This window comes from Gopherus flavomarginatus, chromosome 3, assembly GCF_025201925.1.
Source record: "Gopherus flavomarginatus isolate rGopFla2 chromosome 3, rGopFla2.mat.asm, whole genome shotgun sequence".
NCBI classification, from domain to species: domain Eukaryota; kingdom Metazoa; phylum Chordata; order Testudines; family Testudinidae; genus Gopherus; species Gopherus flavomarginatus.
This window is the reverse complement of record NC_066619.1, coordinates 112,092,498-112,106,285: the sequence shown is the minus strand read 5'-3', so window position 1 is coordinate 112,106,285 and position 13,788 is coordinate 112,092,498. Positions and strand designations below refer to the sequence as shown.

General features: G+C 42.6%; 1 protein-coding gene across 45 annotated transcripts in view; it reads right to left on the bottom strand.

The window, feature by feature from the left end:
* Positions 1-13,788, bottom strand: part of PTPRD (protein tyrosine phosphatase receptor type D) — a 1,732,597-nt gene that overhangs the window by 136,015 nt on the left and 1,582,794 nt on the right. For 18 of the 45 annotated variants that reach the window (XM_050942996.1, XM_050942987.1, XM_050942999.1 and 15 more), the window contains 3 exons: positions 12,096-12,683; positions 11,578-11,675; positions 10,370-10,629 (listed from right to left, as the gene is read on the bottom strand). In XM_050942996.1, coding sequence (XP_050798953.1) covers positions 10,370-10,629; positions 11,578-11,675; positions 12,096-12,683 — 946 coding nt within the window. Of the gene's footprint in view, positions 1-10,369; positions 10,630-11,577; positions 11,679-12,095; positions 12,684-13,788 lie in introns of all 45 variants that reach the window. The other 27 variants (XM_050942985.1, XM_050942995.1, XM_050942975.1 and 24 more) reach the window with 3 other exon arrangements.

The following is a 13,788-nucleotide window of genomic DNA, read 5'->3' as shown; positions in this document are numbered from 1 at the left end:
CAACAGAGTGCTGTCTCCAGCTGCAGAGCTTCCAGTGTGCCCACACAAGTAAGAACCTAGGACTCTGAAATCCAGAGGAGTGTAAACTCTGGGGTGGGGTGAATGGTGGCAGTGTAAATGCCACTTACATGTTTCATTACTCTATAGTATATTTGTTAATTGATTTTATTCAACTGCTTCTGTGGATTTAAATTACTAATGACATTTATTCTTAGTCTGTTATACTCTGTTTCTTTAAGTTTTTAAGTAAATGAGTGTTAGCTCTAATTTAAGTATATTGGATGTATATTATTTATAATTGGTATTTGAGTTAGACCCATGCCACAGGTTATTATTGTTACTATTTGAAGGGGTTCATTCCTGGAGGTTCCCAAGGCACGCCATTGAGTGTGTACAGGGGACAGCCAGGTGGAGGCACCGTCAATTTTAAATTCCTTTAGGAGTAAAGGGACTGCAGCAGAGGGATGGATAAAGGTTCCCATTTATTCAACATCATCACTCCGGATCTCCCTTAATGTCAACATGAGGCACCCAGGCACACAAGTGAGTGTTGCCTGCTCCTGAGTAACCCAGGGAAGAAACGGGGGTGTCATAAACAGATAGTTAAGGGGAGGGCTTTGGAGCTCCAGAGGGAGGCCCACCAGCAGGTCCTGGAATTAGCAAAGGTTAAGCCAAATGTACCAGCCAACCCTAACAACCCTTCTCCAGGTACTTGTTTCCCATCCCAGAAAATTCCCCACCTACAAGGCAGGTGATGATACTGATGCCTTCTTAGAAAATTTTGAAAGGACCTGCCATGGGTACAACATCTCTACAGACCAGTACATGATAGAGCTGAGGCCACAGCTCAGTGGACCCTTAGCAGAGGTGGCAGCTCAAATGCCTAATGAACACATGAACGATTATGAACTTTTTCAAACCAAGGCCAGAATCAGAATGGGGCTAACACCTGAGTATGCCTGTCGGCGGTTCAGAGCCCTAAGGTGGAAACCAGATGTGTCATTTACCCGACATGCCTACCACATTGGAAAGAATTGGAATGCCTGGGTATCAGGAGCAAATGTTTAATCTCTGGAAGAGCTGTCCCTCCTAATGCAAATGGAGCAGTTCTTAGAGGGTGTTCTTGAGGAAATAGAAAGGTACATCCTAGATGGGAAACCCAAAACTTTAACCGAGGCGGGGGAGATTGGCACCAGATGGGTGGAAGTGGCAGAAAAGAAAATAGCTACTAGCAAGGGGAGTGAATATCACAGAGGGCAAACCGAAAATAAACCCTATCACCGAGGGCAACCCAAGACCCCACCTACAACCCAAGGAAAGCCCCAGACACCCTATTGTCCCACCTCGCCAGTCTCCAGCAACCCACCTCAACCCAGTGACCAGTCAGCTGGGTGATGTTTTAAATGTAATGAACTGGGACATATGAAGGCCAACTGCCCCAAGAACCCCAACCGAGTGCAGTTCATTACACCACCATCACACCACAGATCCCCAGGCCCAGATCCCTCTCAAATACCCTGGGAGCAAAGGGAAACCTTGAGAGTGAGCGGAAAGAAGGTTATTGCGTGGAGAGACACAGGGGCACAAGTGTCAGCTATCCACAAATCCTTAGTGGACCCCAAATTCATCAGCCTAGAGGCCCAAGTGACCATTTACCCATTCATGTCAAAATCTGTAAACTTGCCTACAGCTGAACTGCCTGTCCAGTACAAAGGCTGGTCAGGAATGTGGACTTTTGCAGTCTATGACAATTATCCCATCCCCATGCTACTAGGGGAGGACTTAGCCAACCAGATAAAGCAAGCCAAGAGGGTGGGAATGGTTACACGCAGCCAAGCCAGGCAAGCTTCCAGAACCATCCGTGTTCCTGAGCCATCCACAAGGGCCCTGTCTGTGTTACCAGAGACCCAGTTAGAGGTGGTGGACCCAGATCCCCTGCCAACGACTGCAACAGCCACAGTGCATCCAGTCCCAGAACCAGACCTGGAAAAGCAACCAGCACCAGAACTGTTGCCAGCACTTACGCCAGTGCTTGCAAACCCATCTACCACTCCAACGCCAGAGGGCACCAGCGGGCCTGAACTGGCAGAAGCAGCAGACAACCCTACCCAAGAGGCTCAGCCAGAGCCTGAAATATTGCATAGTGCACCAGCAGAAAGCGGTTCACCATCAACGAAAACAACCCCATCACCTACATCGCTTCCAGAAGGACCAAGCCCAAGTCCACAGTCTAAGGAGGAACTGGTGTCTCCAGCCTCAAGGGAACAGTTCCAGACTGAGCAGGAAGCAGATGACAGCCTTCAGAAAGCTTGGGTGGCGGCACGAAGCACCCCACCATCTCTCAGTTCTTCTAACCGATCCCGGTTTGTTGTAGAACAAGAACTTTTATACAAGGAGACTCTTTCTGGTGGATACCAGGAAGACTGGCATCCTCAAAAACAGTTGGTAGTTCCAACTAAGTACCGGGGAAAGCTCTTAAGCTTAGCCCATGATCATCGCAGTGGCCATTCTGGGGTGAACAGAACCAAAGACTGGTTGGGGAAGTCCTTCCACTGGGAGGGGATGGGCAAGGATGTTGCTAATTATGTCCGGTCTTGTGAGGTGTGCCAATGAGTGGGAAAGCCCCAAGACCAGGTCAAAGCCCCTCTCCAGCCACTCCCTATAATTGAGGTCCCATTTCAGCGAGTAGCTGTGGATATTCTGGGTCCTTTCCCAAAAAAGACCCCCAGAGGAAAGCAGTACACACTGACTTTCGTGGACTTTGCTACCCGATGGCCGGAAGCAGTAGCTCTAAGCAACACCAGGGCTAAAACTGTGTGTCAGGCCTTAACAGACATTTTTGCCAGGGTAGGTTGGCCCTCCGACATCCTTACAGGTTCGGGAACTAATTTCCTGGCAGGGACCATGAAAAATCTGTGGGAAGATCATGGGGTGAATCACTTGGTTGCCACCCCTTACCACCATCAAACCAATGGCCTGGTGGAGAGGTTTAATGGAACTTTGGGGGCCACGATACGTAAATTCATCAATGAACACTCCAATGATTGGGACCTAGTGTTGCAGCAGTTGCTTTTTGCCTACAGGGCTGTACCACATACCAATTTAGGGTTTTCACCATTCGAACTTATGTATGGCCATGAGGTTAAGGGGCCATTACAGCTGGTGAAGCAGCAATGGGAGGGGTTTACGCCTTCTCCAGGAACTAACATTCTAGACTTTGTAAGCAACCTACAAAGCACCCTCTGACACTCTTTAGGGCTTGCTAAAGAAAACCTAAAGGATGCTCAGGAAGAGCAAAAGGCCTGGTATGACAGACATGCCAGAGAACGTTCCTTCAAGGTAGGAGACCAGGTTATGGTCTTGAAGGTGCAACAGGCTCATAAGATGGAAGCGTCATGGGAAGGGCCATTTACGGTCCAAGAGCGCCTGGGAGCTGTTAACTATCTCATAGCATTTCCCACCTCAACCCTAAAGCCTAAAGCATACCATGTTAATTCTCTCAAGCCCTTTTATTCCAGAGACTTAAAGGTTTGTCAGTTTACAGCCCAGGGAGAAGATGACGCTTAGTGGCCTGAAGATGTCTAGTATGAAGGAAAAAGTGACGGTGGCGTGGAAGAGGTGAACCTCTCCACAACCTTGGAACATCTGCAGCGGCAACAGATCAAGAAGCTGTGCACTAGTTTCGCCCCATTGTTCTCAGCCACCCCAGGACGGACTGAATGGGCATACCACTCCATTGACACAGGTAATGCTCACTCTATTAGAACCCCACCCTACCGGGTGTCTCCTCATGCCCAAGCTGCTATAGAACGGGAGATCCAAAACATGCTACAGATGGGTATAATCCGCCCCTCTACCACTGCATGGGCATCTCCAGTGGTTCTAGTACCCAAACCAGATGGGGAAATACGCTTTTGCCTGGACTACTGTAAGCTAAATGCTGTAACTCGTCCCGACAACTATCCAATGCCACGCATCGATGAGCTATTGGAGAAATTGGGACATGCCCAGTTCATCTCCACAATAGACTTAACCAAGGGGTACTGGCAAGTACCGCTAGATGAACCCACCAAAGAAAGGTCAGCCTTCATCACCCATGCAGGGGTGTATGAATTTAATGTGCTTCCTTTCGGGCTGCGAAATGCACCTGCCACTTTCCAAAGACTGGTGGATGGTCTCCTAGCAGGATTGAGAGAATATGCAGTTGCCTACTTCGATGATGTGGCCATTTTTCTGATTCATGGGTAGAACACCTGGAACACCTGGAAAAAGTCTTTGAGCGCATCAGGCAGGCCGGACTAACTGTTAAGGCTAAGAAGTGTCAAATAGGCCAAAACAGAGTGACTTACCTTGGACACCAGGTGGATCAAGGAACAATAAACCCCCTACAGGCCAAGGTGGATGCTATCCAAAAGTGGCCTGTTCCAAAGTCAAAGAAACAGGTCCAATCCTTCTTAGGCTCGGCCGGGTACTACAGGCGATTTGTTCCACACTACAGCCAAATCGCTGCCCCACTAACAGACCTGATCAAAAAGATCCAGCCGAATGCAGTTAAGTGGACTAATGAGTGTCAGAAGGCCTTTACCCAGCTTAAGGCGACACTCATGTCTGACCCTGTGCTAAGGGCCGCAGACTTTGACACACCATTCCCAGTAACCACAGATGCATCTGAGCATGGCGTGGGAGCAGTTTTAATGCAGGAAGGACCGGATCAAAACTTCCATCCTGTCGTGCTTCTCAGCAAGAAACTGTCTGAGAGGGAAAGCCACTGGTCAATCAGTGAAAAAGAATGCTACGCCATTGTGTATGCCCTGGAAAAGCTACGCCCATATGTTTGAGGACGGCCTTTCCAGCTACAAACAGACCATGCTGCGTTAAAGTGGCTTCATACTGCCAAGGGAAACAACAAAAAACTTCTTGCGTGGAGTTTAGCTCTCCAAGATTTTGATTTTAACATTCAACACATTTCAGGAGCTGCTAACAAAGTAGCTGATGCACTCTCCCGTGAAAGTTTCCCAGAATCAACTGGTTAAAAATTGTCCTTAAAATGTGAAAAGTCTTGTAGTTTTACATAATTAGTAGCATATGTAAAGGTGCATGTGTTTTATTAATCTGTTTATTCTAAAGTTCTAGGAAGAAATCACCGCCCGTGTGGTTCCACACTGTCTGAAATTTGGTAGGCGTGTCATAAACAGATAGTTAAGAGTTAATGTCTCTTTTACCTGTAAAGGGTTAAGAAGCTCAGTAAACCTGGCTGACACCTGACCAGAGGACCAATTGGAGGACAAGATACTTTCAAATCTTGGTGGAGGGAAGTCTTTGTTTGTGCTGTTTGTGTGGTTTGTTGTTCGCTCTTGGAGCTAAGAGGGACCAGACGTACATCCAGGCTTTCCCAGTCTTTCTGAATCAGTCTTTCATGTTTCAAAATAGTAAGTAATAGCCAGGCAAGGCAGATTAGTCTTATGTTTGTTTCCTCAACTTGTAAATGGTGTTTTTGCTGGAAGGATTTTTACCTCTGTTTGCTGTAACTTTGAATCTCAGGCTGGAGGGGGTGTCCCTCTAGTCTATATGAATCTGAGTATCCTGTAAAGCATTTTCCATCCTGATTTTACAGAAATAATTTTTACTTTTTCTTTCTTTAATTAAAAGCTTTCTTTTTAGAACCTGATTGATTTTTCCTTGTTTTAGAATCCAGGGGATTGAGTCTGAACTCACCAGAGATTGGTGGGGGAAGAGGAGGGGGATGGTTAATTCCTCTTTGTTTTAAGATCCAAGGAGTTTGGATCTGTGTAAGCCTCTCAAGGCAACCCAGGGAGGGGAGAGTCTAGGGGGAAAAGGGGGGGATGGTTAATTTCTCCTTGTTTTAAGACCCCAGGGGTTTGGGTCTTGGGTTCCCCAGGGAAGGTTTTGGGGAAACAGTAAATGTGCCAGACACTTACTTCTGGCTGGTGGCAGCGTACCAAATTTAAGCTAGTAATTAAACTTAAAAGTAATCATGCAGGTCCCCACTTCTTGAATTCTAAAGTTCAAAGTGGGGAAAAAACCTTGACAGGGGGTTACAATATTATTATCCCAAAATTATAATTGGGGAAACAGAGGCAGAAAAGATAAGGCCAAAGCTGTCACACTTAGGTGCTCAAAATTAGGCACCGGAATAAGTGACTGGAGAGTTCCCTCCACCCCTATTGCCTTCAATAGGATGAGTGCTCAGCTCCTTTGAAAACCAGGCCACTTTTAGTCAGGTGTGCTTATATTTCAAAATTTTGGCCTAAGTGATTTGAACAAGGTCATAGGGAGAGTCAGGGACAGAGCTGGGATTGCAATATATGATTCCCTTGTTCACAGTGCTGTGCGTAATCCACTGGGATGCAGCTTGCAACACCCCACCACCACCAACAATAGCCTGGGTAACCATAAATTGTTCTGGAATCTCTCTAAAATTCAAACCAGATTTCATAGTTCCCAAAGTCCAGCTTTGTGCAGCTGTAGAGAAAGGCCCTGAAAATCTTTGTTCATATCTAGCATGTTCCGTGCTGTCTTTGGAAGGAAAAGGGCTAAAATCTTACTTTAATAAAAATAAAAGCTGAGATTTGCCTCTGGCTTTGCAGGCCTGAAAGGCCAGCTGTACCCTCAATGCAGTGAGAGGGAAGGTTAGCACACTGTTTAAAATATAGTACAGAGAAAAAGAATAGCACTCCTCATATGCCCTTCCATACATCCTAATAGCTTTCCCTATTTCTTAGGAATATCTTAGGTCCATCAACCCTCTTCAGCCCTACTGGCATTTAAAAAAAAGTTGGAGAAGTGTAGTTTCTTGGCTATGATTTCCCTCTTACCATAGGCTACCGCTATTCACCTAATGGAATAAAATCAAATTCCTAAATCAATATATTGAGGTAGTCAGTTCAGATTACAGTGTTTATTCCTTTTTTCTATTGTAAGCCATTAGATGGGTACAAACCTCTTCTTAATTTTGTTATTTTGAACAGATTTAACTGTATATCTTTTAAGTTACACATAACATTTCATTATCCATTTTATTTTTAAATACACATTTTGTGTTTAGTCCAAATATTTGCCTCAATGATAGCTGTAGATTCCTTCAACCTGCCCAGCCACAACCTTAAGACGATTTTTAATTTCATGTGGTCAGTAATTACAGTCGTTAAAAAAGTGGTTTCCTCAAAATTAAGAGAAAATCAGCTGAGAGTACAACTTTGCACACTAATGTGTTCTGGCTGAGTATGTGAACAAGTTACTTGGGCTATCACAGATTAAATTTATCATATGCATTGACTAGTGGAATGCTACCATTAAATGATAACCATTCATTTCCCTTCACATTCATAAATTTCTATCAAAGCACACAACGCAAGGTGAGCCTTTCTTGTCTAACACTCTCTGTTATGCTTTCCAAGTGTCAGACGCCACACACAACCTTGATTAGCCAATCAGACTGCTGCCCACACACAAGCAATGTTAAAGTGGAGTACACATAAGGTAGGTTGCAGAATGACACTAACTAGATCTATAAGGAATATCTATGCAGCACTGACAGTTATTTGGGGGAGCAATCCTATGTCAGCTGCCGTGTTGTTAGAACATTCACTGTATAACCAGGGCTCTGGTAACATACAAGACAGGCTAAGTGGGTCAACAGAAGATGCAAAACACTTGAAGGGATTGCTTAACTGTTTGTTTTCTTTGGGACACAGGCCTTGCATAATTTCCCACCTTTACTTGGCAGGGATTCATAAGCAGGCACAGCAACTTTCAGTCAGAAATACTGTTTTTAGTAAGTACACAAATTTTGGCAAAATGCCAGAAACACCTTACCTGAAGCAGAACTGGTGAAAAGACATCCATTTAGCTCTGGATATGAATATTTTTGCACAGCTCTATTACAATATCTACTCATTCCCATTATAAGACACTGAAGAATGAAAGTTATGTTCCCCAACTTCTTTAACAAATTATGGTGTGACTAAGAAATTGCACCCATGTCCCATTAGTGTTAATTTAAAATGCACTATAGTAAACCCATTATCAGTTTTTCCTTTTGCCTAATTAACATTAATGCAGGATTCTCCATATTTAGTAATCCTACCATATTAGGATAGACAAAATCATGGTAGTGCAATGTTAATCACATACAAATGGCAACTGTAAAAAGTTTAATGGTGATTACTCTACAAGATGGTTCTTCCCTCCCAGACACAACAGCTATTATTATCTCCTTAAACTCTAAGAATTCAAGTTATATTTAACAGATAGGGACTGCTTCTAAGCTTTAAACCATTTTATTGTATGCAACTTTATTTCCCAATGAACTTACTTTTCTATCTCACGAGGTCTCGAAGCCTAGTGAGGGTGTGGTTTTGTGGCTTCTGCAATGGGAGAGTGCCAAAAAGAACAGATTGGGTTCCACAAGACATCCAGCCCCCTCAGTATATTCAGGGTAGGTTGGACATCTTGTGGGATTTGGCATGAGATTTGGAGCCATGATAGGCACCCTGTGCTCAGGGCCACTTTTTGTTTGCTAGTTACCAGCCGTCAGCACCTCCTTCCTCCCTTATCTAGGTTGCTGAGGGCTAAACTAATAAGCGCTTTGTGGCTAAGGGATAAGCTGGTACCTGCTTTTTTCCCCATACCACAGACTGACCAAGGTTGTTTGGGTTTTTCACCTTCCTTGCAGCAAAACCTAGAGGTTGGCTTTTGAGCAAGCAGAGGGCTGGGATTCTCGCCCTCCTGGAGGTCACAGTTGGAACTTAAGTGAGAGTCATTTAGTTGGCACAACTTTTGGCATTTGCTCAGTGCAGGAACTTGCTGATGTCGGCTCCAGATCCAAAGAAGTAACATAGTGGGCATCCCAAGGACGTCTCCTTATGAGATGGGGGCATTGGGTCTTACCCTGGGGGTGCAAATGTGAACCAGGGGGCGGGACACTATGCCGGGGTACCGCCCTGCTGATGTGCTTGATGGCGGTGCTCTCTGGAGGTGGAGATCCCTTCTCACCACAACCCTCAGAAGTGGGAGCAAGAGAAACCGTCCAGGTTACATTCTAGTGTAATGATTGGCTCCCTCTGTCAGCAAACACTTCTCTATTTCCTTCCTCTATTGCCAGGTGCTGGGATTGTACAACAGGGATGGATCACCTGATAATAGCCCTGTTCTGTTCATTCCCTCTGAAGAAACTGGCCCTGGTCACTGTCGGAAGGCAGGATACTGGGCTAGATGGAGCATTGGTCTGACCTGGTATGGCCGTTCTTATGTTCTTACCTGGATATTACTTAACTTCATTCTTGCCTATATAATTAGTTCATTCACGGTATTGTACAAAGTATTGTAATAGCCTTTTAAGCCTTCACTAGTCCTTGCAGTGACTGAGGCTTGATATTGCAAGTTGCTTCAGTGGGAACTGGTGGCACAAATGTAACTGAAGGCATAAGTTGGCCTGCAATATCTTATTACTTGTAATGATTCATGATAAGGACAGTTACAGTTTGCAGGGATGACTGTGAAATAAAAATACACCATTTTACTTCTAAACTGATAAGTGAGCACCTTTGATCTAGAAAATACTATGAGACAATAAACACATAACCCAAAATGCCATTTTTACATAATCAAATTGCACTTTAATACTGTATAAAACAAAACCCTGAGGATGGTTGATAATTTTCCATCAAAAAACCATTTTTGATGGCAAATTGGATTTTTGACTAAATGAACATTTCTATTAAAAGTGTTTACTTTCTACAGAAAATTTCAGCTTTTTGTCAAAAACAAACAAACAAAAAAAACCAGGAAGCTCTTGGCTGAAAACTTCCAGTCTGGAAACTTTTTATTTTTTTTTGGGGTTTTCAATGAAAAGGGGGGAAGGTTGTCTTTCTCAAAAATTTCCAAAAGGAAGAATTAATCTTTTATGACCAGCTCTACAAAATCCCTTTTCTAGGCTGTGTCATGGAGTCAAAAGGAAATGATAGTTTAAAAGTGCTGACTTGAGACCATAATGGTGCTGAATTGTTAGTTCCAGAACAGGGGATTCAATTACAGACTTGCATTCCCATAATTTCTACCTATGATGCTTTCGTTAACCATGTGTGAATATCTATCTTATGCCAATCAGATTCCAGGAGAGCCTAAAATGATTAGATTGTATTCTGTGTTTGTATATCACCTGTCTGAATGGTCCAAGACTAGGGCTCCTGGGCACTATGGTAATATAAATAAATAATAATGATGATGATAATTAATAGATGAAAAATTCACTGAAATATTCCATTTTATACCTTTTGGGGATTAACAAGAGTTAATTTTGGGATGTAGGAAACTTGCCATTCTCACTAACTGCAGAATCTTTACTCACTTTATATTCTCATTTGCAGGTACTTCAGGAAGTTCCACAGTTATCATCCCATCTAAGTTGGTCTTCCCAATGAAGACTGGCTTGGTGCGCAGTACATCTGGTGCAGTCTTTGCTGTAACCCTATGCTGAAGACCTCCAGCACTGTTCCCCCTATTCGTCAGAACAAAGGAATACGATGTCTCTGGCTTCAAGTTAGTGATAAGTTTCTGAGTGGCTCGACCATCCACCTCAACCACCATTTTCCCATCATCGTAAAGGATCTAATAGATACAAAAATTCAAGGCCTTTAGTCATTGGGGGGAAAAAAGTTGTAAAATGTTGGTATTGATACACTGAAAACATAAAGGAACCCAGCCATAAATTTAAAATGCTAATTGGCAGCATTTTATGGTAAAAAATGTTATTGATAACGGCATGTCAATCTAATTCTCTTTTTCCAGCGAAAATAATTATTTAAAATAAAGTGTCCTCTATTACAATGTACATGGTACTAGAGATGTCTTTGTTAACATGCTTAAAATTCTTATGATGCTGATACAAATGAGCTGAGCATTTAACATGCTGTTTACATCAAGGCTGTTCTGCAGACTTGTGTTTACTGTAGATCTACTCATCCTTAAAGGTTTCTTGTTTTCTGAACCAGTTTTCATATTCACAGAAGTTCATAACATACTGCTCTTTGCTGACCTTTCCCAGTGGTGAGCAATAAGTGCTTAAATGGTGCAGAAGAAATAATAGGCAAGACTGCACTTACACAAATCTGTTTGACCATATTATAAATAATTGGAATGCAAGAGTTAGAAACCAGATAGGTTTCTTTTTTAAAGAACAGGTCAAAGGAGTAAGGAAGATCACATTCTGTTACATACAATACAGAGCAGAAGCTTTAAAAGAAAATTAATATTTTTAATTCCTCTGTTTAGGAAGACCTGTTGCACCACACTATAAACAAACAAAGAGTTCACAGCATGTGTAATATCTAATACCAGTCAAAGTTTGGAATGCTGCCACTGCACTAATGCTAAGGTGGAAAGTTCACATTGCCAAAGGACTGATTTTAACTGCTTGGGTCAATATTGCTGATTAGCATACACTTCTAAATACAGCAGAACCAAAAAAAAATCCACCTGCTCAGTAAACTGCTTAAGCAGCTGAACTATATCCTCCAATTTTATCCTTGATGTCTTACAAATTAGAAAACAACTTACTTTGAAAGGCATGGCAGAATTGTAATTCTCTGGAATCTCCCAAGACAGTAATACTGACGTCTTCATTACTGCTTTTACATGAAAATTTTTTGCAAACACTGCTGGAAAAGGAAAAATAATGTATTTAAACTACATCTTTAACCTTATCTCCTATCGCTTGTCCACCACTACCAATAAGCATTAAGGATAAAAAGAATAGAAATGCAAATCTCTGACTTGCTTAAGACAATCATTTAAATACCTCATTCTTACGAAGTTCATTCATCTAATACCATCTCAGTATGTTATATTTTTCCTTACCTGAAAATACTGGGCAGATGTTAGCCAGACTTGCTTGACATGGGGTAATTGTATTCTAAGGTATCCAAAACATATTAAGATTTACATACTTTACCTTTTGTGTTGGTCGAACCTATCTACATGAATGGGCGGGTCAGTTTATTTACAGCTTCAAAAACACTGATATCCAAAGACCGACATTCCTTTAAAGGACAACGCCATAAGCAGACAAATCCTACCTTGATCCACGGGCAGTGTCCTGAACTGGACACTTGGACTATATGGACCAGGCCCTTTGCTTGTGTGGGCACGTACTTTTACATCATATGTAGTATCTGGTTTTAAGCCAGAAAGTGTCATAGCGGTATCAGTGGGAACAATGGGGAGCTCAACTGGGTGGTGTGCAACATTGATATCTCTGTACAGCAGGGTGTATTTGGTGATAATGCCATTTCGCTCTGCTAAGACTGGTGGCTGCCAAGTTAATTGGACTGACGTAGAGGTGGAGCTTTCCGAATGGAGGTTCTGAGGGAATCCACTGGGTACCTCTTCTGGAATAGAAATCTCTTTTACCATCTCCTCCCCATAGCCCACTTTATTTCTAGCTGAAAGCCTGAAGAGATAAGAAGCTCCTTTGTGAATGTCTGTGGCTGTGAAGTGGTCTTCTTTCTCTGAGAACTCCAGCGTTGTAAACATATCCAAGTCTTTGCGACCAAACTTCAGGCGGTAACCCTGCAGGAGGCCAAAGGTATCGACAGGAGGGTGCCACTGAATAAGAGCCGTGTTCATCTGTGTGTGGCTAATCACAAGCCGAGGTTTTCCTGGAACTGTAGCACAATGTTATTTAATGATGATAAATATAAACGGAAATGTGCATTTAATTTTTGAGGCTTTTTAAATAGGAATACAGCTGTATTTGCTTTTCCCTCACTCTTTGTTCCTCAAATAACTATCTTATAAAAGTTCAGAAATAACCTCTTTCTTCTGCACTATTCAGTCATACAGTATAATAGACTTGGATAGCTAAGCTAGCCATTATTTGTTGTTCCCCCTACCCATTTTCCAAATACAGAGAAAAGTATAAACATTCAGGGATACAGAATGTATGAACACAAGTGAGGTAAAACTTCCAAACAACTACTATCCATCTTTGCTTACAAGTACTCGCTTGTGAAAAGGAGTGTTGTCATAAGCATTCATTAATATAATCCAGGGGAAAACATTTCCATTTCTGTAAGTAAAAAAAAATATGGAGAAATTACAGGTTTCTCACTATGCCTAACATATCTACTACCATTATTATTATTTTTGTGTGGGGAGGGGAATACACCTATGATAGAAGGTAAGTCAGCTGGACTTTCTTCTTAGCAATCCTAGCATACCACCATTAGGAATCCTATCTACCTACCTTAGGTACTTATATGTCATCTGTGACTATAGTGTATTTGAGTGCCTTGCAATCTTTTTTGTATTTATCCTTTCAATGTCCCTGTGAGATTGGGAAGTACTATTATCCTCAGTTTACGGATGGGGAACTGAGATCCAGACAAACCAAGTGACTTGTCCAAGATCACACATGAAGTCTATGGTGAAGAAGGTATTTAATCATGAGCTGCCCAAATCAGAGGCTGGCATCCTAGCCACTGGACTATTCGTCCTCCTAGGTACTGCTTATCAGCCCTTCATTCACATGTGTTTGAACTCCATGTAGATTACACTGACCAGTTGTAAAGCTTGCCCCTCTTAAGCAGCTTATTATGTCTGAAATGTATACGTAAACAACTCACAATAGGAAAGTCAGCAGATGCACAAGAAAAAGATGAGGGTGTCAGTGGGGAGCAGATAAGGAGAAAATGGAGCTGGGAAAAGAATTCAAAAACTGCATTTAAGAGATGTAAACATTATGGAAATGTGTACAATGGATGAAGACGA